The following is a 25,531-nucleotide window of genomic DNA, read 5'->3' on the forward strand; positions in this document are numbered from 1 at the left end:
GGCTCAGTAGATAGAGTGTCAGCCCAGTGTGTGGATGTCCTGAGTTCGATTCCTGGTGCTTCTCTTCCTTTCCCTTTCTCTTTCTCCCCCTTCTCTCCCTCTTCCCCTCCCGCAGCCAGCGAGTGGCTTGATGGGTCTGAGCTAAAGATGGCTTGGTGGATTCGAGGATTGGTCCCAGACAGGTTGCCGGGTAGATCTCAGTTAGGGCACATTTGGGAGTATGTATCTCTATTTACCTTCCTCTCACTGAAAAATAAAAAGGGTCTGCAAACCTTAGAGAAGGATTCTCAAGCTGAGAAGAAATGCAGAGATGTGCTGTTGCTGACAAAGTGACCTCTCGTGTGTGCTTGTGTGTAGACGTGTCCCATCAGAGAAGACTGTGCCTGCCAGCTTCCGTGCGGCCTCAATTCAAGATGGACTTAGACTTGGGTTATTCAGGACAGAGGGCTGGTAACAGAATTCTGCAGTATCTCCAAACACTAAATTCTGCACTCTTTGGTAGCCTGCTGCTGGCTAGGTTCAGGACACTTGGGCTGAAATCTTACCATATGTTTAACCAAGCTGCTTTTCTGTTGCCTTGACATTGCCTCATTTCTCGAATTCAGCTTTGTCCGGGGCATTGTCCTTGTAATGATAGGTCATTGATTCCACTTAAGTGCGAGCCTCACTTTATCTATGTCTGCTCATGTTCTTCCCTCCTCCCCCATCTCCATCCCACAGGTCTGTTCCTTACCATTTTTAAACATTTATTTCCCCATTTCCAGCTTTTCTGTATCCTCCTTACATGGAACCAGAACTGGTCACAGCTCTTGAAAGGCCTTAGTTAAAGTTGTAATGCTTCCCTCACTGCTTTTGTCAGAGACATTCCTGATGTCAGACTCCAGGGTACTACTCTTCGAACGTGATTTTTACAGCAAACTGGATTTTGTGTTTGGTTTATTTACTGCCTTTGGCTTCTCTCCCCATTGTGAAGGTCTAGTTCTAGGTGTCCAGCGAGGTGCCTTATTGTTTATTCCAGTTGGGCAATCTTTTGTACACAACAGGACTTTGACATTTGTGTAATTAGTAAGCTCATGGCCAACCTGGGACACTGAGGTCCCAGGTTTGAAACCCTAAGGTCACTGTCCTAAAAGCAGGTGGGCACATCCGGCTTGAGTGCAAGCTCAGCAGCTTGAGTACAGGGTCTCTGGCTTGAGTGCAGGATCATTGACATTGTCCCAGCGTCACTGGCTTGAGCCCAGAAGTTGTTGGCTTGAAGCTCGAGTTTGCTGGATTGATCCAAAGGTTATTATCTTTTTTTTTTTTCTTTCTGTCTTTCTTTTTTTTGTATTTTTCTGAAGCTGGAAACAGGGAGAGACAGATTCCCGCATGCGCCCGACCGGGATCCACCCGGCACGCCCACCAGGGGCAACGCTCTGCCCACCAGGGGGCAACGCTCTGCCCCTCCGGGGCGTCGCTCTGCCGCGACCAGAGCCACTCTAGCGCCTGGGGCAGAGGCCAAGGAGCCATCCCCAGCGCCCGGGCCATCTTTGCTCCAATGGAGCCCCGGCTGCAGGAGGGTAAGAGAGAGACAGAGAGGAAGGAGGGGTGGGTGGAGAAGCAAATGGGCGCCTCTCCTATGTGCCCTGGCCGGGAATCGAACCCGGGTCCCCCGCACACCAGGCCGACGCTCTACCGCTGAGCCAACCAGCCAGGGCCTCCAAAGGTTATTATCTTGAGCAAGGGGTCACTGGCTTGGCTTGAGCCCCACCCCCATCCTGGCACGTATGGCATGTATGAGAAGCAATCAGTGAACAATTAAAGCACTGCAACTACGAGTTGATGCTTCTGTCTCTCTGCCTGCCTGTCTCTCTCAAATAATAATAATAATAATAATAATAACTAGTATGCCCATTTTAGCCTTGTCTCTCATGTTTAAGTAATGTCTCATACTCACAAGTTTCTCTCCCGTGAGGTGTTCTCAGCTCTTCCACCTTTGTTTCTGTCCCCCTAAGGGGTGTTAGGACTTCATATGGACATTGTGGGTTATCTCAACACCAGGGGCTCGCTGGTGGCATTTAGTGGACCAAGCCAGGGACAGAGTGCCGGCAGTGCCCCTGCTGAGAAGATGGAGTTGAACCTGTGGAAACACGCAGTAAGACACCTATACTGAGGGCTACTGCATGCCAGGCACTGCACTACGGACACTATTTGACCTTCTTAACAATCTTAATATGCAATTTCTTTTCTGTTTCCCCCATTTACAGCTAGGAGGTTAAATAACGTCCCAAGTCACATTTCTAGTAAGTTGGAAAAATAAGTTTCAGCCCTGGCCAGATAGCTCAGTTGGTTAGAGCATCATCCTGAAGCATAGAGGTTGCCGGTTCGATTCCTGGTCAGGGCACCTACAGGAGCAGTTTGTTCCTTTCTCTCTCTCCCCCCCCCCTTCCTCTTTCGCTAAAATCAATACAAATAAACGTTTAAAAAATTGGAAAAAAAAGTTTCAAACCCAAATTGTCTAATAAAGAGCCCTGATTAAACCACGTAATCACTTACCAGCCTGCTCCACCTGCTCTCAGCTCCGCCAGGCTGACTCCCGGAGTTCTAGACGCATCAGTGAGCTGTACACACGCAAGTCACAGCAGCATCTAGATTCAGCTGTCTTGGAGGAAGAAGGTAAATCTGTCCGCAGGGGACAGATTTGTCCGTCAGTAATTCTTCCCATAGTCGTGGCCTTTATGACCTCGTTCGTCCTTGAGCAGGGTTTTTATTTGCTTTTGATTGAGGTGCAGGGGACCCTGTACCCGCCATGTGCATGGCCTGCCTCTGTCACAGATCAAGTTAAATTGTGTTAGAGCCACTCAGAGTTCACAAAAACGTGACAGTTGTCTTGCAAAATTTGCATTTGCTAGATGATTTTCAGTAGATTATCATTTTTTTTATAACTGCAGAATTTCTGACAGCCTTTAATAGATAAAGCATTTCTTATTTAAGGGTGGAATGAATCCTCTTTAAGAGGAATTCTGCTGCGGAAAGGTAAAGGTAAACAGGTTCTTCCTAAGATGTTCTAGAATTTTTGTGCCTGGAAGATGTTCAGGCTGGGGAGGAATGTGGCATAGGGTAGGAATGATTTTAGGATACAGTATGCTAAAAAGCTGTTTAATTTTTAAATTTCAGAAGTAACCTAGCAGCCTGGCTGGGTAGCTATTAAGGGACAAAGGTGGTATGCCTAATTGTTGGCACTTGGATGTGTGGTGGCTTCTTGGTTTCCAGACATGGGTTGAGAGAGAGAGAGTCCCCTCCCTGAGTGCCCTCCAGGGCTGGACAGATGTCAGGGCCAGAACGTCGGGAGCTTCTGCTTTCGTTGTCATCTCTGCCTCACAGCTGGGCCGATAGAGCCCATTAGGTAATTTTATGGATTAGCCAAAGAATGCATAAGCTTCAGTGTGGTGAGCCAAGGAAGAGAAGTAGCATTAAATGATTAACAGTTTTGTTAATAAAATTGATTCTTGCCTTTGTTCTTGGAAAGTCAATTATTTGTGGTTATTTCTGTAAGAGTAAGGACCAGGAAAGTTGAAAATGTATGCCTCCTAATGTTAATATAGAAAATCGAGTCAATATGTGTATGAAGAGATGCTTAACTCCCCTATAAATGTAAATCTTAAGTAGGGGGGAATTGTGAGGATTAATGACCTCTTAGAAGATGGAATTAGATCTGTAACTATTGATATGATACTGTCCTCAAGATGTTTAGGTTAGTGAAAACAAGCAACTAATATACCTCAGGTTCTCTGATAACATCATTTCATTATAATGTTGATGAGATGCTGTAAGAACTTTTTTAAAAAATATCAATTAACCTATGGTAAAATTGGTTTCATTTATAGCTTGTTTGTTGCAGTTTGTACTTGACAGCATTTAGTGAGGACTTACTATATGCACTTCTCAAGTATAATAATATTTTTCTAAGTTTAGTTTTTACTGTGACCGCCCCCACAATAAGAATATATTTTATATCACAGCTGAGTACCTCCTACTTAAAACTATGATACAATGACATGAAAGATTTATGAAACAATATCCATTCTTTCTTACTCTGATTATTATGATCAGTTTATTATTTTTAATACCAAGTTAACTTGGTCATCTACTAATACATGCTTTACGTCCACAACCCACAATTATAAAAATGCCCATTTGGCATGACATCTTTTGTGCTTGAAAGAAGATTCTGGAAGTATACTCAGTAAATCGTGCCATTAGGTTCCTTCTGACAGTGGGGCTTTAGGAATTGTGGTCAGAGGGAAGTGGTACAATTTTTTTTTTTTACCACCTCTTCTCATTTTTAATATTTGAATTTTTACTGTGGGGTGACTGAAGTATTAAAAATAACAGTAAAGATAACAAGCAGAGAAAGCCATCTTCTCACCGTGGTACTGCTTCTTCCGTGACGGCCCTTCCTGTCTCTGTTGTCTTAGCTCGGGCGCTGGCTCCTGCCCGGTGGGTCGTCTCCTGTCTGCCACCTCCCAGTCCAGGGCCATGCTGCTCCCCGTGAGGTCTCAGCTTCGCGGGAGGAGTTTTCATGGAACTGAGAGAGAAAGTGTAGCCTGGCACCTCTAAAGTGAAGGCACGGGTTGTGTCTTTCCTTTTGATTTTCAAATTAGAACAAGCACATAAGCTACTTTTGTGAGTCTATAAAAAAAAAAAATATATATATATATATATATATATATATATATATATATATATTTTAGCACAAGGAATTTAACCTATCCATAGCATATTCTTTGAAAAGAATTTGTTCTTGTTCTTTAATGAAAAAAATACCATGTAAAAAGCATTTTGAGTAGAGATTGATCAGTGTCTTTTTTTCTTTATAGGTTTTAAAATGGAAAATTTTGATGCATCACTTAGTACCTACTTCAAGGCGTTGCTGGGCCCCCGAGGTAAGGTGGTTTTTGGCTAACTTCCGCCTCCCTGCACCCCCTGCCCTGTTATAGCCGCTTATAAATAAATGCTGCAGGAGATGCTAGAAAACATCAGCAGTTTGTCCAGGTTAACGAGAGGCTTGGAGAAGCCCTCTGGTGGTCATGGGAATGGTGCCGTGTGCCCTGGCTGTGGGAGCAGACACAGCTGCTGTGACCCTCGGCTTATTTCAGCTGAGAGCAAATTTTGCTGTAAAGCTTGTAGCCTGGAAATGCCAGGACTTTGCCACTGTCACCTGGGTGTGTCTTCCTCAGTTCTTGTCAGTCTCCTGCTGAAACCGGCTTCCAGAATGCACTGCCACCCGAAGAGTTTAAATCTCCTCCCCTTGTACCATTTTTAGGGCTCGTTAGTGTCTTTTCATGTGTGTCAGCTCGCCAAGTAAGTATGTACACTGGCACTCATTTCTTCCAGTTCTCTTAATCTCTGTATCTTTCAGGAAGTACAGTGGCTTCCTGAAAAAAAAAAACCTCAGTTTTGAATGTCTTCTAAACTGTCCCTCAATGTCTTACCTGTAAAGAAGGAGCTCTTTGGGTTCACAGAAAGAATTCACAGAAAAACTGAAGTTTTAAAACAGATCTTTTGGCCTGACCTGTGGTGGCGCAGCGGATAAAGCATTGACCTGGAATGCTAAGGTGGCCAGTTCAAGGCCTTGGGCTTGCCCAGTCAAGGCACATGTGGGAAAGTTGATGTTTCCCACTCCTCCCTTGCCCCCCCTCCTCTACCTAAAAAAAAAAAAAAAAAAAAAAAAAATCAATAAATAAAATATTTTAAAACAGATCTTTTGAAAGATTCTCAGTTCCACTTAACATTTTTAAAATGCAAAAGAAAGCAAAAAAGACTATTTGTATGGCAGAGAGGAAATCGTGTGTGATACCGTTTGTGGTAACAGTGAGGATGTGGAGAAAGAGCCTAAATTAGTGTAACCTCTCGAGAGGGTAGTTGTATCTTCTATTGAAATTAAAAGCACATGCCCTTTGACTCAGCTATTTGACTCCTAAGAATTTATCTTACAACTAATCTTGATCAGTTATGGAAAGATGTGTAAGGAGTTATAGCATTGCTTGTCAAAACGAAATAACCTAGGTGCCCATCAGTAGGGGACAGGTTAAATAGATCTGTGTATAGCCAGCGGGAAAGGACAAGTTAGATCCATCTGTATATGCTTGTGTTGGGACAGTGCTCCACTTCAGCTTTACAGGACCCAAGCATTCCATTTTAGGTGGCTGAAACTATGATAAAACTTATTAGCTTGCATGGCAAGATCGGGCGACTCCTAAGTTATTTCAGATGCTGTACGTTGTTGAGCAAGAATCCTTGTTCTTGTCATTTCCTACTTTGCATCCTCAGCACATCGGCAGCTCTGTCCTCAGAACAGGTCCCCCGACCTTTCATGGTTGCAGGACGGCTGCAGCAGCCCTGGGCAGCACGTCCAGAGGAAGAGAAAGAGATCTCGCTTGTATGGGTTTAAGAACAAGGAAATCCCTCCCTAGATCCCTTCACCAGCTGTCCTCTTCTCAAAGCTCAGTGTCCATACCTGCTTCACATGCCCACATCTGAACCAGTCACCAGAGTGGGTTAGGATGACGAAGATTAGCTATAGATCCCTGAGGATTCCCCACCTGGGGCTGGGGTCAGCCACCCAGGAAGTCCTTCCTAGTCATTGCGGAAGGAGGTTGGATCCTTGTTAAAATGGAAAGATGAAGTTCTGTTATAAAATTTAAAAAGCAAGGTGCAAACAGAGCTTTAAGTAAAGGTGTGCATTTATTGTGTTTGTACTACATAATGTACACACAAACATCTGATGTTAGCTGCTTAGTGGAAACTTGTTTTCTCAGAATTGACAGCTGAACAAAAGGTGTTAGGAACCCCTGGTGAGTAAGTTTCCTGGGACCATTCACTTCCCTGGAGGACTTCTGAGAACCGCCAGTGCAGCTGAACTGCCAGGAGAGAGGGTGGAAGCCATCTGCCTCTGAAGCCAAGGAGGAAAGCCGGGAAACCCTGGAGAATTTAAAGTGGCTCCCAGAAAGCCAGCTGACGGCAGTCCTCCCAGTAGACGCAGGCGCGTCCTACGAGGTCCGGGGGAAAGCACTGGAGAGAATAGTAAGGTGGTCCAGCCAGGAGGTCAAAGAAGAGGCAAAGGCTGTCCCCACTAGCTGCTGTTTCTGACAGGATGCAGGGGTGAGACATGCACGTGCCTGAGTTCCAGAGGCCCCTCGGGGAAGCCACAGGTTTTCCGGGCTCCTCTCCATAGCAGGGCGCGGAGGGGTGTGGGCTCCGGAGGTGGCTTCCTGGGCATCAGCCGGAGGAGGAAGTTCAATCTTGCAGTGAACAGATAACACTGAGGGGATCTGGCTGCCAGGGACTTGACTCCCATCGAGAAGAAGGTTGTCAGATTGCTGCTGGTGGCCACTTGGAACCAGTCTTCCTTTTCCTCCTCATTCCTGCCTTAAAAAAATGGGATGGGAGCAGGTGGAGGCTCTTCTGTACCAGTAGCTGCCTTGAATCCATGTAGGTCTTCTCCCTCAAGCTTCTGCTCATGTGGCTCCTTAATAGTCACTTGCTGATCGTTGCTGCTTCACCCTCACTTAGAAAATACTGTGCCCTGTGCTGTTGACCAGTGTGCTCACAGCACGTGCTGCCTGTCTAGCCAGGGACTGTCGTTAGCTGGCTGAATGGCACATTTGCTCTGAGTCTGCACATGCTGGGAGGACTTGCTGACACTTGACTGAAATGGAGCACTTCAGAGTTCAAAACGGCCATTTCTAGGGTTTCATTATCCCATGCATAATTTAACGAACCTCATTAATAAATCCAGTTAATGGAAAATTTAGCTTTCTCTTCTCAAAGATTTGTTGGTGTGGGTTTTTTAAATTACAGTATTATTTCACTTAGCAAAAAACCCTAAGTAATATATACATTGTTGTTCAGAACGTGTAACAAGGAGCTTCACCTTGTGTGATACAGATTGGAAACTCCTGCTTCCTCTGGCTGCTTTGTTGGCATTAGGAATGTTAGGATTAGGTAACTATCATAAAACCGCTGTTAGAAAAAAATTGTTTTAATTTGAAAAATGTGGCCATTTTTATCTACCTTATTAATCACTAAATATCATTCCTTTATTATTTTCCAGATACCAGAGTAAAAGGATGGTTCCTTCTGGACAATTACATACCCACGTTTATCTGCTCCGTCATATACTTACTAATTGTATGGCTGGGACCAAAGTACATGAAGAACAGGCAGCCGTTCTCTTGCCGAAGAGTTTTAGTGCTGTATAACCTGGGGCTCACGTTGCTGTCTCTCTACATGTTCTGTGAGGTAGGTCAGAGGTGAACACGGCTCCTCACTGAACAGGGCTCGTGGCGCGGTCCTGACTCGAGTTCCTACATGAAGGAGGGTGGGGAGAGAACCGGGAGAGCAAGGACGTTAATGCACTCGGAGTATGTTTTAAGATTGATTTTACAAAATGCCAGAGTTGTTGGTACAAATTTGCCTCCTAGACTCTCTAAAATAAGAGCCTTTGCTATTGATTCTCATGTTTCATATTATATTTAGAAGTAAGTATTTCAGAAATACTGTTATGCAAGCAAAATAGAGTGGAAAATGAACAAAATGTGAAAAACAGATCTGTGAGCATTTTATTATTAAGCATTTAATAAATGGTTCTTTTGGGGGGGTAGGGAGGAAGGAAATGGGTGTTACTTGTGTTTGGTTATGTTTGTGGTAAGTCAGCCTCTCTATCTTGATCTGATAAATTGTAAACAGCTTTGCAATTTGACAAGTTATTTGTTAAAAGCTAAGCAGAGTAGATACGAGATCTGTATTTAAGGTTTGACTAGTCTGCATATGTTCGGACCCATTTATTTCTTCCATATAGCTGGAATGTTGAAAACCATATCTGATGATCTCAAAGGCAAACAGAGCTGAAATAAAAATGGAAGACAAATCAGTAAATGCTTCGTCCTTCCTGTTTTGTGAAGTATAGTAATATAGCCTTTAAAGCTAAGGGTGGTGGCAGCGGCCCTCCAGGGGTGAGCCAGTTTGTGTACATTTTTAGGGGAAGGGCTACACCTTTCAGGCTTACAACACAAAACTATTGTACATCTCTGGGGTGAGAATTAAGCCATACATAAAACGAACAGTTTTATTTGTTCATTTTTTAAATATTTATTTATTGTATTTTTTTGAAGTGAGAAGTGGGGAGGCAGTCAGATTCCCGCATGCACCTGACCGGGATCCACCTGGCATGCCCACCAGGGGCGATGCTCTGCCCATCTGGGGCATTGCTCCATTGTGGCTGGAGCCATTCTAGCACCTGAGGCAGAGGCCACAGAGCCATCCTCAGTGCCCGGACCAACTTTACTCCAATGGAGCCTTGGCTGCGGGAGGGGAAGAGAGAGAAGGAGAAAAGAGAGGGAGAAGCAGATAGGCGCTTCTCCTGTGTGCCCTGGCTGGGAATTAAACCTGGGACTTCCACACGTTAAATATTTTATTTATTGATCTTAGATAGAGGAGAGAAGGGAAAAGGGCAGGGGGAGAAGCGGAAGCATCAACTTGTAGTAGTTGCTTCTTGTATGTGCCTTGACCTAGCAAGCCCAGGGTTCTGAACTGGTGACCTCAGCGTTCCAGATCAGTGCTCTGTCTAATGCACCACCACTGGTTGGGCTAAAGTGAACACTTTTAAACAGCCCTATTTAAAGTTTTAACCTTTTATTGTGGCTTTAATTCTCAAAGGAATAGTAAAGGGGATATGGGAAGGAGGGAAAGGGGAGAAATCAATATGAATCTTAAAATTAGTGTTTAAAGAAAGAATAAATTCACCAGCAGCCTCAGGCTGTGATGCCTCCCTGTTTGCGTGTGGCTGTGTCTGAGAGTGGGTGTGAGTGTATAAGCTACGAAGACCATTGGTTTGGTCGTCAGAGGTATTATAGCTGTGGGCGGTCTGTGTCTTGTTCTTGTGTGTTTCATAAGCCATGGTAAAGATTTTGTGACCACAACACTAGATGCTACTATTACTACCTTTGTGCTTAACACTCTATCCAATGCTTACAAATCTTTTTTTGCTTTTTTCTGTCCTATTCTAGAATGAAGGCAGTTTAATTAGCCTCCAGGATGGATATGGCAGGACTGGAGGCAGGGCCAGTGCCAGGAGGGACTTCTGGGCCCAGCACTGTGCGCCTCTGTGTGTTCACGGGACAGACCGCAGCAAGCTGTCAGGTTTTCAGAACAAACTGTTTACTTTCCCATAACTGATAGAGCTGTTTCCTTAAGAAAGCTTTTATAGAGTTTATTATTACACTAGCAGTAGTCTAGAGAAAAAATAAGATGAGTAAGTCATATAGAACGTAAGCGTCTGCCTTAAATATTGCTCTGACCCTGGAGATATAGCCGTACTTTGTAATTGAACCTCTCTTAAACAGACGTTTTCTCGGTGGAGAGAGGAGAGGAATTGCTGTATAAATTGCAGCTTTGGGTAAAAGTGAATTGGGGGGTTCTGAATGCCTTGCAATAGGAAGTATAGATTTCTTCTGACAGCTTCGTGAGAACAGAAGGCAGTGAGCAGTGCCTAAGCATTGAGCACAGAGTTTTAAGAACTATACAGAGGAGGGAAATAACTATTCTAATTCACAGTTTAAAGTACATAGAAAAGTATGCCTTGGTCGGATAGCTTGGATGGTTGGAGCACCGTCCCGGAGTGCGGAGGTTGATGGTTCGATCTCCTGTTGGGGCGTGTGCAGCATTGGATCGATGTTACTATCTCTCTCTCTCTCTCTCTCTCTCTCTCTCTCTCTTTCTTTCTTTCTTTCCCTTTCCCTTTCCCTTTCTCTCTTGCTAAAGTCTATGAATAACTGTTTTAAAAAATAAAGTACATCAAGAAATAATAAATAAGGGGGCAGTAATTCATTAAATCAAGATTATAAACTCTAACCAGATCAGATATACCTGAGTTTAAAATAAGCATTGGTACTCCAACTTAAATGATATTTATACTTGATTTTTTCCCCCTGACTTTTTTCCTGTACTTACGTAAACTCATCAGGAATACCATTATAACATATTATTTGTCAATCTTTTAATTTCATTTTAGCGACTGGTTTTTCTTTTTCTACTTGAGCATTTCTGTTCTGGTGACCACTAAAACAGGGGCATCGAGGAGGTGTACCACAGCACAGGGGCATCGAGGAGGTGTACCACAGCACAGAGGCATCGAGGAGGTGTACCACAGCACAGACCCGGGCTGCCACAGAGCCCAGTCCGGCCCCTGGTTTCAGAGGAATATCCCAGGAGTTAGAGCCATTTGCCTGTGTCACACGGTGGCATGGTCATCATTGTTAGTCTTCATTTTCCCTCTTGCTTACTGACATATTTGGATCTGTAAAGAGGTTTTTTTTGTTGTTGTTTTTTTGTTTTGTTTTCTTTACAGAGACAGAGAGAGAGTTAGAGGGACAGACAAGAACAGAGAGATGAGAAGCATCAATCATTAGTTTTTCGTTGCGCGATGCAACACCTTAATTATTCATTGATTGCTTTCTCATACGTGCCTTGACCGCGGGCCTTCAGCAGACTGAGTAACCTCTTGCTCGAGCCAGCGACCTTGGGTCCAAGCTGGTAAGTTTTGGCTCAAACCAGATGAGCCCTTGCTCAACCTGGCGACCTCGGGGTCTCGAACATGGGTCCTCTGCATCCCAGTTCGACGCTCTATCCACTGCGCCACCACCTGGTCAGGCTGGATCTGTAAAGAGTTTAAAAAATATTTAGTCATTGATATTTGTTTATTTAATCCTGTGACATGAATTCAAAGCTGCCTTTGCAAGTTCTAGGTTAAGACAAATAAAATTAATTGTCACTAAAGCAAAGAAGGGAGATCAAAAGGAAAGGGGAGGATCATGAAAACTTTAAAATTGCTGGATAAAAGAAAATAAATGACAGTTTCAAAACCGAGTAACTGAGTTGTAAATGTAGGAAGGGCGTAGACTTGTTCATAGTCTATGCACTTGGTAGGAAGAATATTAAAGGAAGGGTCATGGCATTACTTTTAATTACACTATGTCATGAACTTTTTGTTTATTTATAGCAGAAAGGTCATAGATCCCTGATTAGAAGTCTATTTTAGCCTAACCAGGGAGTGGCGCAGTGGATAGAGCATTGTCCTGGGATGCTGAGGACCCAGGTTCGAAACCCCAAGGTTGCTGGTTTGAGTGCAGGCTCATCTGGCTTGAGTGCTGGGTCACTGGCTTGGCTGGAGCCCCCTGGTCAAGGCACATATGAGAAAGCAATCAACAAACAACTAAGGTGCCACAATTATGAGTTAATGCTTCTCATCTCTCTTCCTTCCTGTCTGTCCCTCTTTCTGTCTCTTTCTCTCACTAAATTAAAAAAAAAAAAAGTATATTTGAATAGTGGTATGTTTTAGATTAAAGTTATAAGACTTCATGGCAAGCCTTTTAGCTTTTATTTGTTAAATTAGGTGTTGTCTAAGATTACAGTCAATGGTAAAGGCTCAGAAATAAAATTAAGTTATAGACAAGAAACAACTTAGTTTGCATTAGTCAGCTTTGTAAAACTTCCCTCATAGCAAACATAAAAATTTTGTGTTCCTTTCTACCCCCAGAGATTCAGGGCATATTTCATCTGAATAAATGCTTCACTTTTTAAAAAACTATCTATATGTCTTTCCCCTGTCCCCAAGCCCGAGATTGGGGGTCTTCACCTATGAAACTGTGGCTATTTCGAGTTATGTAGTATATACCCAGGCTGGACTCAAGTTTCCCTTGACCCGCCCAGCAAGCCTTCTGAGCCACTTCTGCCTCCTTTGTTGTAACATGTCAGTATGGGGTCCCACTTAGGCAGCTGCTCTGTAATGATGGGGGACCGTTTGGTGTGTCTGCTCTCTCCTCTCTGCCTCTGGCCTCACCGCTCTAAGCAGAGATGATCTAAGTGTTCAGTTTGTTGTTACAGCCCCAGAGCGACCGTCCCTGTTGATCAGCCCCATCCCGTGCACTGGTCCTGGGACTGCTCAGTAGCTGCTGGGTCGGTATTGCATGGTCCACGTGGCTTTGAACCGAGAGAACTGCTGCTGACCTTTCTTGGGAGGTAACACTGAACTCTCTTAGCCTGTCCACATGCCCCGTCTCCTCAACTCCTCCCTGCCCCCTCCAGCACCAGGCCCCTCCATTCCTCAGTCCCCACCTGTAAACATTCCCTCCTCCTTTCTGACCTAAGCCCACCCCGGTCTGATAACCTCCATCTCATTTCTGAGGACTCTACCCAAGGACCAGTCCCTCTAGGAAGTTGTGAGAGGACTGAGCCACAGAGCAGTGATGTCTCAGTGTAGAGCGCTTCCCCCTTCCCAGGGAACGCACTCTCCCATTGAAGAGGCCTGGTGGACGTGCGCTCTGGCGTCCTCTCTCAGAGAGGTCCCTGGCTCACAGGACGACTGTCACTGCGCTGTTTCCTCCTTCTCTTCCCCCCAGTTGGTATGGTCCACCAACTGTCCTGAACATTAGGATAGAAAAGAGCAAATGCCAGAACCACGGTTTTACGTTCTTTAACAAAAACAAATCACAGATTAAAACAAGATTATTTTTTTGAGTGTTTATGTACGTTTATTCTCTTAATGCTCTCACCCACACACACATTTGGAACATTAGAAATGTAATTTCAAAACAATAATTGACAGCTAACTGGATAGATGGATCTGGATTGGCACAGATCCAAAACTTATTCCTTCTTTTGCTTTGTAATTTTCATATTAAATTGTAATTTTGGACCTACTTTAAAATATGGAAAATAAAATCACACAAATTATATTTATACACCTAACAAATAGGGAGATTTTCTTATTGATTTGAATTTTTTGTCTATAAAAGAAAACATTACAAAATGCATTTAAAGTACAGCTCCTTGGATGTCACTTTCTTCTAAAGTTCATTTGCTTTTTCTCTATATATTTGTTTGCTTTCACTTCCTATGTGTGTGTATATGTACATGACAATATACAGTACATGCTGAGACACTCTCTAAAAGTTTACATAGAGGGTATGCTGTTTATACTCCTTTTCAAATAACTTTTCTAGTCGATATTTTGAGATGAATCCATGTTGAATCTTAAGGCTTTAATTTACTAACAACTTCTCTGTGTTGTTTCAGTGTAAGGATTTCTTACGCCATTTTATCTGGGGTGATTTGGATGGACGTACAGGCTTCCAATAACAGTTATGTTGGTGTCTTTGGAGCTGTCTCCTTGTGCAAATGTGATTGTGTTTGTTTTGTTTTGATCAGATATTCGTACAGAAATAGAATGGCTGAATCTGATGGTCTCTTGCCTTTTAGTGTGGAAATTTAAGCCATTTTCATTTAGCCTGTTATTTATTTATTTGAAATAATTTCTGTCTTTTTGTGTGTACATGTTTCTGTTTCTTTTTTTTCTGCTTTCTGTTGGATTTTTGTGTATGTTTTTTCACCTTACTAATTTAAAAGTTTCTCATTCTAAGTCGATTAGTTATCCATAAGTTTTTATGCATTTTTTACTAAGAAAAGTCTGATTATTTCTATTTTCCTGAATAACACAAGGACCTTAGAAGAGTTTGTCTCTGATTCTGCCTCCTCCATGTTATTCTTAGCAAGTGTTTAGCTCCACATTTCCCTAAGGTCCTGTGCAGTCGTCAGTATCACAATGTTTCCTGCGGTTTTTTTCCTCTCGTTATTGATCTGTGAAATCCACTCTTTCCTTTGAGGTTCAGTTTTCTTCTTCTGAAGTAGTTCTTTGCTGTGAAGGATAAACTCTGTAAGTCTCTGATATCACTTTGTATGCTTGAATAATATTTTAGCAGGGTGTAGAATTCCAAATTAACCATTATTTTTCCTCAGCACCTTGAAGATTTATTCCAGAGAAGTATGCTACAGTCTCATTTCTGTTCATTTGTAGGTAACCTTTTTCTTTCCAGGTATTTTTAAATTGCATTTAAAATCTTTATTTACCTCATTCGGGGCTTGTGTGCCAGAAGTCTGAGAATTCATGTTTCATTAACCTGAGAAAGGACTCAGGCATCGTCTCCTTGGCCCTGGCCTTTCTCCCTCCACCCCCACTGCCTCCAGAGCTCCTGTTAGACATGTCTTGGACATCCTCAGACTCACACATCTTTTCTTTTGTATTTTTTTGCAGCTTTATATCCCCTGCATTCTTCTCATTCACTCATACTTTCAGTTGTCTCATCTGTTTCATCCATTTATTTTTCGTTTCAGTGACTTTTATTTCTAAAAGTTCACTACTCGTTCTTTTTCTCATTCTATAATGATAGATTGTCTCCCCCACCCCCATGATATAGCTGTATGATAGTGATCTCCAAACTTAACCATTCACTACATTGCTTTTAAAAATATCCTTTTAGCCTGACCAGACGGTGGAGCAATGGGTAGAGCATCAGACTGGAACACAAAGAACCCAGGTTCGAAACACCAGGGTTGCCGACTTGAGTGTGGGATCATAGACATGACCCCATGATCACTGGCTAGAGCCCAAAGGTCACTGGCTTGAAGCCCAAGGTTGCCAGCTTGAGCAAGGGGTCACTGGCTCTGCTGTAGCTCCCGATCAAGGCACATATGAGAAAGCAATCAATGAATAACTAAGGTGCTGCAGTGAAAAATTGTTTCTCGTTTCTCATTTCTCTCCCTTCCTGTCTGTCCATTCTTCTCTCTGTCTCTATCACAAATATATATATATTCTTTTAAAAGTTTTCTTTCAGCTACATGTGGAAGTCATTCCACTGGGAATAAATATTAAATCTATGTCAAATTTCTTTACCTTTTAAAAACAAAAACAGAATGGTTTGTCGGGCATCCTGTGAAGCATACCAGACTAGCATTGGGGTCCTCTCTGGTGAACGTGCCTTCCCCAGATAAAAGGGAGATTTCAGAAGGACTTGAGTGGAAGCCAGCTTCCTCTGTTCAGAGTCACTTGGAGGCCGAGCATCTCCCCTTGTAGTTAGGCATCCGTGATGTTGGAGGGTTTCTTGCTGTGATCCGTGTGGCATTTCTGTGTTTGTGGCAACAGTGGGGGAGGTTGGTTCCGCTTTTGTTCAATTCGCTGCATTGCCAGGACCAGACTTCAGTATTTTTGAAACTTCCTTTGAAGATTTCTGATGCTGCGTTATTGGAAAGATGAAAGTAACCGAGCATTTGATGGGATGAGGGTGTTGCTCTGCTTCCTCACCTCTGTTACTGCGGGGCGGTGCTGGGCCCACCCCCACCCCCACCCCCACCTGACAGGCAGTTCCTCCAGGGCTCCCGCTTAAGGACCGTAGAGCAGTTGCTTTGGAAACATTATATTCTAAGCTGTCTTGTTTTTCTTTCCCTGCAGGCTCTCCTAAAATAGATATGTTATTGTGAGAAAATGAGATTTGGAAAAACACTTAAAAGGTCTTACAATTGATTATTGAGTTTTATAAAAAAAAAAAAGTTATTTTGTTTGCCAAAATACTTTGGAAAATATATTTACTATTCTGCTTTTTCCCATTTAAAAGAGGTACAGAAAAGTTGAGCTGTCTGGTGAGATCAGTCTTTACAAGGCCTGACGATGCCTGCAATACCTCTCACCCTTAGGGCCCTTTGATGCCTGCAATACCTCTCACCCTTAGGTCCCTTCGATGCCTGCAATACCTCTCACCCTTAGGGCCCTTCGATGCCTGCAATACCTCTCGCCCTTAAGGGCCCTTCGATGCCTGCAATACCTCTCACCCTTAGGGCCCTTCGATGCCTGCAGTACCTCTCACCCTTAGGTCCCTTCGATGCCTGCAGTACCTCTCACCCTTAGGTCCCTTCGATGCCTGCAATACCTCTCGCCCTTAAGGGCCCTTCGATGCCTGCAATATCTCTCACCCTTAGGGCCCTTCGATGCCTGCAATACCTCTCGCCCTTAGGGTCCTTCGATGCCTGCAGTACCTCTCACCCTTAGGTCCCTTCGATGCCTGCAGTACCTCTCGCCCTTAGGGCCCTTTGATGCCTGCAGTACCTCTCACCCTTAGGTCCCTTCGATGCCTGCAATACCTCTCACCCTTAGGGCCCTTCGATGCCTGCAATACCTCTCACCCTTAGGGCCCTTCGATGCCTGCAATACCTCTCACCCTTAGGGCCCTTCGATGCCTGCAATACCTCTCGCCCTTAGGTTCCTTCGATGCCTGCAATACCTCTCACCCTTAGGGCCCTTACAGCGAAACTCTGGTGCAGAAGGAAACCCCAGAGCAGCGCTCCGGTGTCCCTGGCCCCTCAGGGACCTGGTGCCGCCCCGAGGGAACGTGGGCAGGGGCGAGGACGTGGCGGAGACAGCCTGTCCTCACCCCCCCCACACCCAGGGCAAGACGGAGGAATGCCTCTAGTAGAGAGGCAGCTTTGGGGTTGGTCCAGAGCCCGCTTGACTCCATACTGACCCTGCCAACCTTTGGTAATAAGGCTTTGCAGCTGGTTTAGCAGGTGCACATCACTCTACAAATGCTCAGCTAAAGCAGACTTAGGCTGCAGGTCTCTCTTTAAATTATGCAAAGCAGTCTGTGGTGGGGCTGCTGTGCGCGGGCAGAACAACACCCCGTGGACCCAGTCACGGGCCTTCAACGCTGCAAGCAGAAGTGGGTAACATTTGCTGGAATCAGAGCAAAGGCTTCTCGAGGGCCAGGTACCGGCCTGACTTGTTTGATGTGCATCGCACTATCGTCTGTGCTCCAGACCATTGGGAAGTCCTACCTCAAAATGCTAAGTCTTAGCTTGGGGTTCTTCTCTCTGCAGCCACTAACACCCCCTGCAATGGAAGATGAATGTTTCTTGCCAGGTGTGTGGAAGCAGCCTTCCTGAAAGTACCTGTCAGGGGCCTGGACGGAGAGAGGAGGACTGCTGGCGCGAGGACAGGGCCAGGTTCAGAGGGAAAGCAGCCTCCCTGAAAGCACCTGTCAGGGGTCTGAGCGGAGAGAGGAGGACTGCTGGCGTGAGGACAGGGCCAGGTTCAGAGGGAAAGCAGCCTCCCTGAAAGCACCTGTCAGGGGGCTGAGCGGAGAGAGGAGGACTGCTGGTGCAAGGACAGGCCCAGATTCAGAGGGACAGCAGCCTTCCTGAAAGCACCTGCCAGGGGGCTGAGCGGAGAGAGGAGGACTGCTGGCGTGAGGACAGGCCCAGGTTCAGAGGGGCATGCCGGGCATACCTGTTTCAGGTCAGGCCCAGGACAGGCTGTTTCTCTGTGCTTTGTTCTGAAGAGTTCTCTAGTGGACAGAGCCTGTCCTTAGGACTGCCACTCAGCTGTCGCCCCATGGTGTTCCTGGTCATAAGGAGGGAAAAACACTTTAGGGGATCGTGGGTGTGAAATGATCTTAATGAGCATCCCTTATGCCCAGGACTTTAAAGATTTAAAATTCAAAACCACTTGCTTTGAGCTGACCCTGTTCCATAACTGCACTGCCAACATTGGCCCGCTGACCCCTGGAGGGAGTAGTTACCTTTAATTTTGGAGTAGCTGCTGGTTAATTTTAAACCAAGCATCTGCTGAGGATAAAGACTCAGCTGAAGGCCTGCTTTTCCACAGATTTCTTCGTGGGGAGAGTATCCCCACTGTGCCCTTACTAAGGATTCCAAAGCAGACAGAGAAGCAAGGGAGCGGGGAGCTGCTTTTTCAAGTTGCATTTGTACTGGGAACCAGGGTCCCTGGGTGCCAGTCCCAGCAGTGCCTCCAGGAAGCCAGATGACTTCACGCCATACACGTCACTTCTCGTCTCTGCTTCTTTATTAAAAACATGAGCTTCTACCACATCTAGCAAGTATATACTTGCAGACTCACATAGAAACAAAGTTGTGAAAATGTCAACCCAGACACTTTTGGTAGTGTTGCTTAGAAATGCCCCTTGACACATTTGCCAGTGTGGAAAGTCTGTTCTCATCACCTCTGTCCCAGTCTGCGTGGGGAGTGATAACCACGCGGCTCGTCGAGTCCTGTCACTGAAGGCAGCCAGCCCGTTCTGGGTCGGGGTTATCTTGTTGCGCTGATGTGTTGGGATGATGGGGTGAATAGCTGATGAGGGCCACCCAGAATGACATTTTCTTGCTTGTTTCCGAAGACCTTGTTGCTTGAGCTGCTTTGGTAGCATTCCAGAAGTTACAGTAGAAACGGATGGCACGCTAAAGGTTATAACTCATGTGTGGTTAAATGTGGTGTTAGATGAGAAAAGTCAACTCTCAGCATTAGAAATGACTCCCTGCATGAACTGCGTCGTCCCGGACTCAGCGGTGATCTCACCCAACTGGAGAAGGTGTGGGAAACCACCTTTAGTTATTGACTTTGTCTTGTAGGCGGAGCAGAGAGCTCACTCAGCTTTCATGGAAGCTCTTCACTTGTTTCTGAACTGATTCAAGTTTGCTTTACTCCAAAGAAGGAGACAGCACTCGTGGTCTGCAGTGATGCATCTTGATGGCCTGGGGGAAGTCGGGTAGGGTGAACAGGCTCCCGGGGAATAGCTGGTGGAGTTCAGGGGACTGGGCACGGAGCTGGGAGCTGTTCTCTGGGGCCTGCTTCTTCACTGGAGGGCAGAGCTGAGGCCCAGAAACCTCACCTTGGTCTAGCCTCCTAGGCCGGCTCCCCCTGTGGTGCTGCTGCATTTGCAGGACTGACCAAACTAGCTCTCTGGAAAGAAGCCAGGCCTGAGCCCTGCAGGGAAGTAGTGGCTGAGGTGTCTGACTAGAGGCACTGTCCCCTGCGGGGCTGAAGGGAGGGCCGAACTTCTCTAGGAAAGCCTCCGGGCCGGTTGGTTACTCAGTGATGAGTCACAAAGGATTTGAAACTCAGAATTCTCTGGTTTTCTCCTGACAGGGTGGGGGGAGAGGCCTGACCTTGACCCACTTTATGGAGGATACCTGAGACTTAAATACAGCTAGTGCTCGACTTACGACCACGATTTGTTCCGACAGACCAGTCGTAACATGATTTGGTCATATGTTGAGTAGGCTATATGTACAGTACTGTGAAATGATGTTATAAAAATTTTAAAGTCATATTTTATCACAATTTTCTTTCATTATTGTTATATATCATAATTTTCTTTGTTCATTTTATGCCATTCGTATCATCTCTACACCATTTTGTTTCTTATTTTTATATTCGTCAGGTTAAAGTAAAACACTGCATTACCAGTACAACTGGTTTAATATTTGCAAAAAACAATTTCCTCTTGGTAGACATCTTGGGAGGGGTTTGATGAAAAATATCCAAGACACAAAACACAAATTGCTGTACCGAGTCTGGGATAACAGTTGAAATGGTGCACGTGGAGATGGTAGTGCTGCCGGAAGCTGGTCCGCACTGTCATACACCCAGCTGGGCAATGCTTGCGCTGCCGGAAGCAGAGCAGTCGTGGCTAGTGATTGTGATCGTAAAATCTAATGGTCGTAAGTTGCATAGGTCTTAGGTTGATCAATATTTGTGTATAAACTTGAACTCAAGTGTTGCTCTGTGTCTGTGCAATGATTCTGTCCCTTCTGAAGCCAAGGATATTTCAGATTGTACTTTTTAGCTCATCGGTATATTTCATGAGGACCGGTTTTCACCTTGTCAACAGAATTCAGATGAACATCATCTCATTCAAGCCTCATTAAAATACATTCTTGTATTTCAGTTTCTCTATTTGCAAAGCAGAAACGACACCCCCCCCCCCCAGTTGCAAATAAAACATTAGACCTAGATCTGGGGAGCAAAAGCAGCACGTTGAGCCTTTTGTCATTAGTTTAGCAAATATTTGTTCGGCACCTCTTGTGTCCAAGTGCCCAGGCTGGTTTCTGTGTTTGCAGGAGCTATGGTCACACCCCCAAGAGCTGGTGGAGCTTAGAACAGAACCATTAACGAAGGGCTTAAGGGAGCACACGGGCAAGTCAGTACAAGTCATGGCAGGAGCTTGGAGGAAGGAGAATGGACTTCAGGCTGGAGTGCTCAAGGGAGCAGTCATGACAAACGTAGGATTTTAACTGAACTTTGAAGGGTAGATAGGATTTTAAGAGCTGGAGGTGGGGTACGTGGTTGCAGAGAGCATTCCAGTAGAAAGGAAGAACTTAATGGTCATTGCTTACATTTGTTGTGCTGATCCTGCATTCCAGGTTGGATAAGAGAAGCACTACTCACTTCATCTCCCTAACTTCTAAGCCTTAAGAGGCAGGGGTATTCCTTTTATCCTGTGAGAGGAGTGAGGAAACGGAGGCTATAGAGATTAACGTGCCTGTCCAAGGTCACATGTGGTGGTTCAGGAAAGGCAGGCTTGGAGAACGAGAGGGGGTCCGGTCTGCTGTTGGTAAGGGCAGGAAGATCAGCTTGGAGGAACATTATGGAAGAACATGTATATTTGAGTACTGGGCCTGAGACCAAGGATTTCATTCTGGAGTCAGTGATGAGTCACGGGAGGGTTTTAAACACAGAATGCGATGGTTTGAGAGGCACAGGGCCCCAGTGGAAGTGCTGAGAGGCAGCAGTGATCAGGGGGTGTTGCATTCCTGCGGAGCCTGGAAGGGGGAGGCGTGGTGGGCGCAGGACAGGGAGGCGGCCCGGACGAGAAGCTTCTGGTTTGTGTACTTCCTTTATGGGCAGTGTCGGGGAAGTCCACAAGGGAGAGGCGTGGTGGGCGCAGGACAGGGAGGCGGCCCGGACGAGAAGCTTCTGGTTTGTGTACTTCCTTTATGGGCAGTGTCGGGGAAGTCCACAAGGGAGAGGCATGGTGGGCGCAGGACAGGGAGGCGGCCCGGACGAGAAGCTTCTGGTCTGTGTACTTGCTTTATGGTCAGTATCGGGGAAGTCCACTGCCCAAGACCCACGTTTGAGTTCTTGAGCCTCCAAAGACAGGTTTCTTATACAGATGTGTTTTGTTTTGTTTGTTGTCTTTATGAGGAAAGGCAAATGGAATTTTAAGTTAATTAGCTTAAAGAGTCAAGGCAGTCTCACCTGGATTCCTTCTGAAAGACATCTTAAAGGAAAGGAGGCATGTGCCAGAGAATGCCTCCTGCTGGAATTAACAGACCCCTTGAGGTCGAGGCATCTGTGGGACTATGGGGAAGAATTTGTCATCATCTTTCCCAGAGAGGTCCCTTGCTTTTCCCCACCCCTGACGAGGTAGGTAGACATTGGGGAACGCAGTCATACTTAGCTCTCCTGTGTGTGTGCGCGCGCGCACACACACACACATACACACACCAGCCATCCATTCTAGAATTGGCAAAAGAACACTAATCCAGGCATTTTAGGACACCATAGACAAAAACAGCTGAAAAGTAATGATGGTGGGTCCTAGAATTTTAGAATTATAAGATGATAAAATAGGAAAAAAAGCCATCTTAGTAAATTTTTAATTTTGCTCAGTATGGCTGTGTTTAATAAAGGTATATTTTAAATTGTACAAATTTATCTTTATGAAAACTTTGCCTGTGTTTTTCTTCTTCTCATTTGTGGTAGTCCTATGAAAATTTCATCAGGAACCATCAATCCCATAGACAGTTCACCGGTTCCCTCGGGGTAGAGGGAAGGGCAGCGAAGAACGGACAAGACAGCAGCTCCTTCTCTGCACCTCAGGTCCCTGGAACCTGCAAGCCGCTAACCCCACCCCCACTGGCACTTTCTTTTTTACTTTAAATAATTTTTTTATTTTTCAATTACACTTGACATAGTATATTATGTTAGTTTCAGGTGTACAACCCAGTAGTTAGACATTATATAACTTACTAAGTGATCATCCCAATAAATCTGGTACCTGCCTGGCACTAGATTTCTAGTTATTACGATATTCTATCTAGGCACTATGCTGTACTTCACATCCCTGTGACTCTTCTGTGACCACCAACTTGTCCTTCTAATCCCATCACCTTCTTTACCCATCCCTTCACCTTCCCTCTCCCCTCCCCCCTCCCACTTGGCAACTATCAAAATGTTCTCTAGGAGTCTGTTTCTTTCATTTATTTTAAATTAATTATTGCTGATAACAATCTATTGCTTTGGGATAGTCTTTTTTTTTTAAAGATTTTATTTATTGGTTTTACAGAGAGAGAAGTACGGGAGGATGAGAAGTATCAACTCATAGTTGCTTCACTCTAGTTGTTCATTGATTGCTTGTTGTACATGCCTTGGCCGGACAAGCCCAGGGTTTTGAACCAGCGACCTCAGGGTTCCAGGGCGAGACTATCCATTGCTCCACCGCAGGCCAGGCTATGAATCTGTTTGTGTTCTGCTTATTCTTTTATTTTGATTTTTAGATTCAGTTGTTGATAGGTATGTATTTATTGCCATATAATTGCTCATACTTTTGATATTTTTTTTTTCTTCTTCTTAAAGAAGACCCTTTGCTCTGGCAGGATAGCTCAGTTGGTTAAGAACGTTGTCCCAAAGCACTGAGGTTGCCGGTTCAATCCCCAGTCAGGGCACTACAGGAACAGATTGATGTTCCTCTCTCTCTCTTTCTCCCCCCCCCCACCCCCCCCTCTCTCTACCCCTGTCCCTGCCTCTCACTAAAATCAGTAAGTAAAAAAAATTTTTTTTCTTTTTTTTAAATTAAGAAGACCCTTTAACATTGCGCGTAATACTGGTTTGGTGATGGTGAACTCCTTTAGCTATTCCTGGTCTTGGAAGCTCTGTCTTTTGGTTCTAAATGATTGCTTTGCTGGGTAGAGAAATCTTGATTGTAGGTCCTTGTTTTCCATCATTTTGAAAGTTTTGTACCACTTCCTTTGCCTGCAAAGCATTTTTTTTTTTTCTGAAGTTGGAAACAGGGAGGCAGTCAGACAGACTCCCACATGTGCCCGACCGGGATCCACCCGGCATGCCCACCAGGGGGCGATGCTCTGCCCATCTGGGGCATTGCTCTGTTGCAACCAGAGCCGTTCTAGTGCCTGAGGCAGAGGCCATGGAGCCATCCTCCGTACTCAAGGCCAACTTTGCTCCAGTGGAACCTTGGTTGCAGGAGGGGAAGGGAGATGGGCGCTTCTCCTATGTGCCCTGGCCGGGTATCGAACCCAGGACTCCTGCATGCCAGACCGATGCTCTACCACTGAGTCAACCGGCCAGGGCCTGCCTGCAAAGTTTTTGCTGAGAAATCAGCTGACAGTCTTATGGGAGCTCCCTTGTAGGTAACTAACTGCTTTTTTCTTGCTGCTTCTAAGATTCTCTCTTTATCCTTAACCTTTGGCCTTATCTCCATGATGTGTGGGCCTCTTTAGGTTCATCTTGTTTGGGACTCTCTCTGCTTCCTGGACTTGATGTTTCTTTTCTTCACCAGGTTAGGAAAGTTTTCTGTCATTATTTCTTTACTTGAGTTTTCAATTCCTTGCTTTCTCTCTTCTCCTTCTAGTACCCCAATGATGCAAATGTTGGTACACTTAATGTTGTCCCAGAGACTCCATATACTATCCCTATTTTTTTGGATTCTTTTGTCTTTGATATTCTGATTGGGTGTTTTCTGCTTCCTTATCTTCCAAATCTCTAAGTTGATCCTATGCTTTATCTGCTTCTATAATGTGTTCCCTGTAATGTATTCTTCATTTCAGTTAATACATTTTTTGTTTTTGACTGGTTCTTTTTTATGTTTTTTAGTTCTGATTTTATGTTTCCAATCTCTTTGTTGAAGCTCTGAGTTCATCTCCCCTTTCCCTGAGTTCATTGAACACCCTTATAACCAGTGTTGTGAACTTTGCGTCTGGTAGATTGTTTACCTCCGTTTTGTTTAGCTGCTTTTCTGGAGTTTTGTTCTGTTCTTTTATGTTCCTTTGTTTCTTCATTTTGGCAGCCACCCTGTGCTGGTTTCTATGTACAGAGCTGCTGTGTGGTCTCAGGCTTTTTATCTTGATTCCTGGAACTTCTCATAGGTCTGTATGTGCTGTGCTTATCTCTTCATAACTTTAGAGAGTTGTGGAAGACCAAAAAGAGAAATTACCTTCTAATAAATTACATTTTGGGTGCTGGTCTTTCAAGGATTGGATCAAGAAGTCTTAACATAGACCTTGTAGAAAATTAGAATACATTTAGATATATTTCGTCCAACCTCGTCTTTTTACAATAAAAACAACCAAGGCCTAAGGCAGGGGTCCCCAAACTTTTTACACAGGGGGCCAGTTCACTGTCCCTCAGACCGTTGGAGGGCCGGACTATAAAAAAAAAACTATCCCTCAGATAGTTGGAGGGCCGGACTATAAAAAAAAAAACTATGAACAAATCCCTATGCACACTGCACATATCTTATTTTAAACTAAAAAAACAAAACGGGAACAAATACAATATTTAAAATAAAGAACAAGTAAATTTAAATCAACAAACTGACCAGTATTTCAATGGGAACTATGCTCCTCTCACTGACCACCAATGAAAGAGGTGCCCCTTCTGGAAGTGCGGCGGCCGGATAAATGGCCTCAGGGGCCGAGGCCTGTAGTTTGGGGACCCCTGGCTTAAGGGAATTAGTGCCTAACCAGCCCTGGCTTTCTGCTTCTTAACCCTGGTGCTTTTCCCTGTGGAATGCTGCCTCCCCTCAGGTGCTTTCTAAATCTCTGCTGATCTTGGGATATGAAAACCGTGTTA

At 44.7% G+C, this 25,531-nt stretch overlaps 1 protein-coding gene across 2 annotated transcripts in view; it reads left to right on the plus strand.

Annotated features, from left to right (window-relative positions):
* ELOVL5 (ELOVL fatty acid elongase 5) overlaps positions 1–25,531 on the plus strand; it is an 89,341-nt gene that overhangs the window by 52,160 nt on the left and 11,650 nt on the right. For both annotated transcript variants that reach the window (XM_066359188.1, XM_066359189.1), the window contains exons 2-3: positions 4,860–4,925; positions 8,096–8,283. In XM_066359188.1, coding sequence (XP_066215285.1) covers positions 4,868–4,925; positions 8,096–8,283 — 246 coding nt within the window. In that variant the 5' untranslated portion in view covers positions 4,860–4,867. The remainder of the gene's footprint in view (positions 1–4,859; positions 4,926–8,095; positions 8,284–25,531) is intronic.

This window comes from Saccopteryx leptura, chromosome 1 (assembly GCF_036850995.1).
Source record: "Saccopteryx leptura isolate mSacLep1 chromosome 1, mSacLep1_pri_phased_curated, whole genome shotgun sequence".
Taxonomy (NCBI): Eukaryota; Metazoa; Chordata; class Mammalia; order Chiroptera; family Emballonuridae; genus Saccopteryx; species Saccopteryx leptura.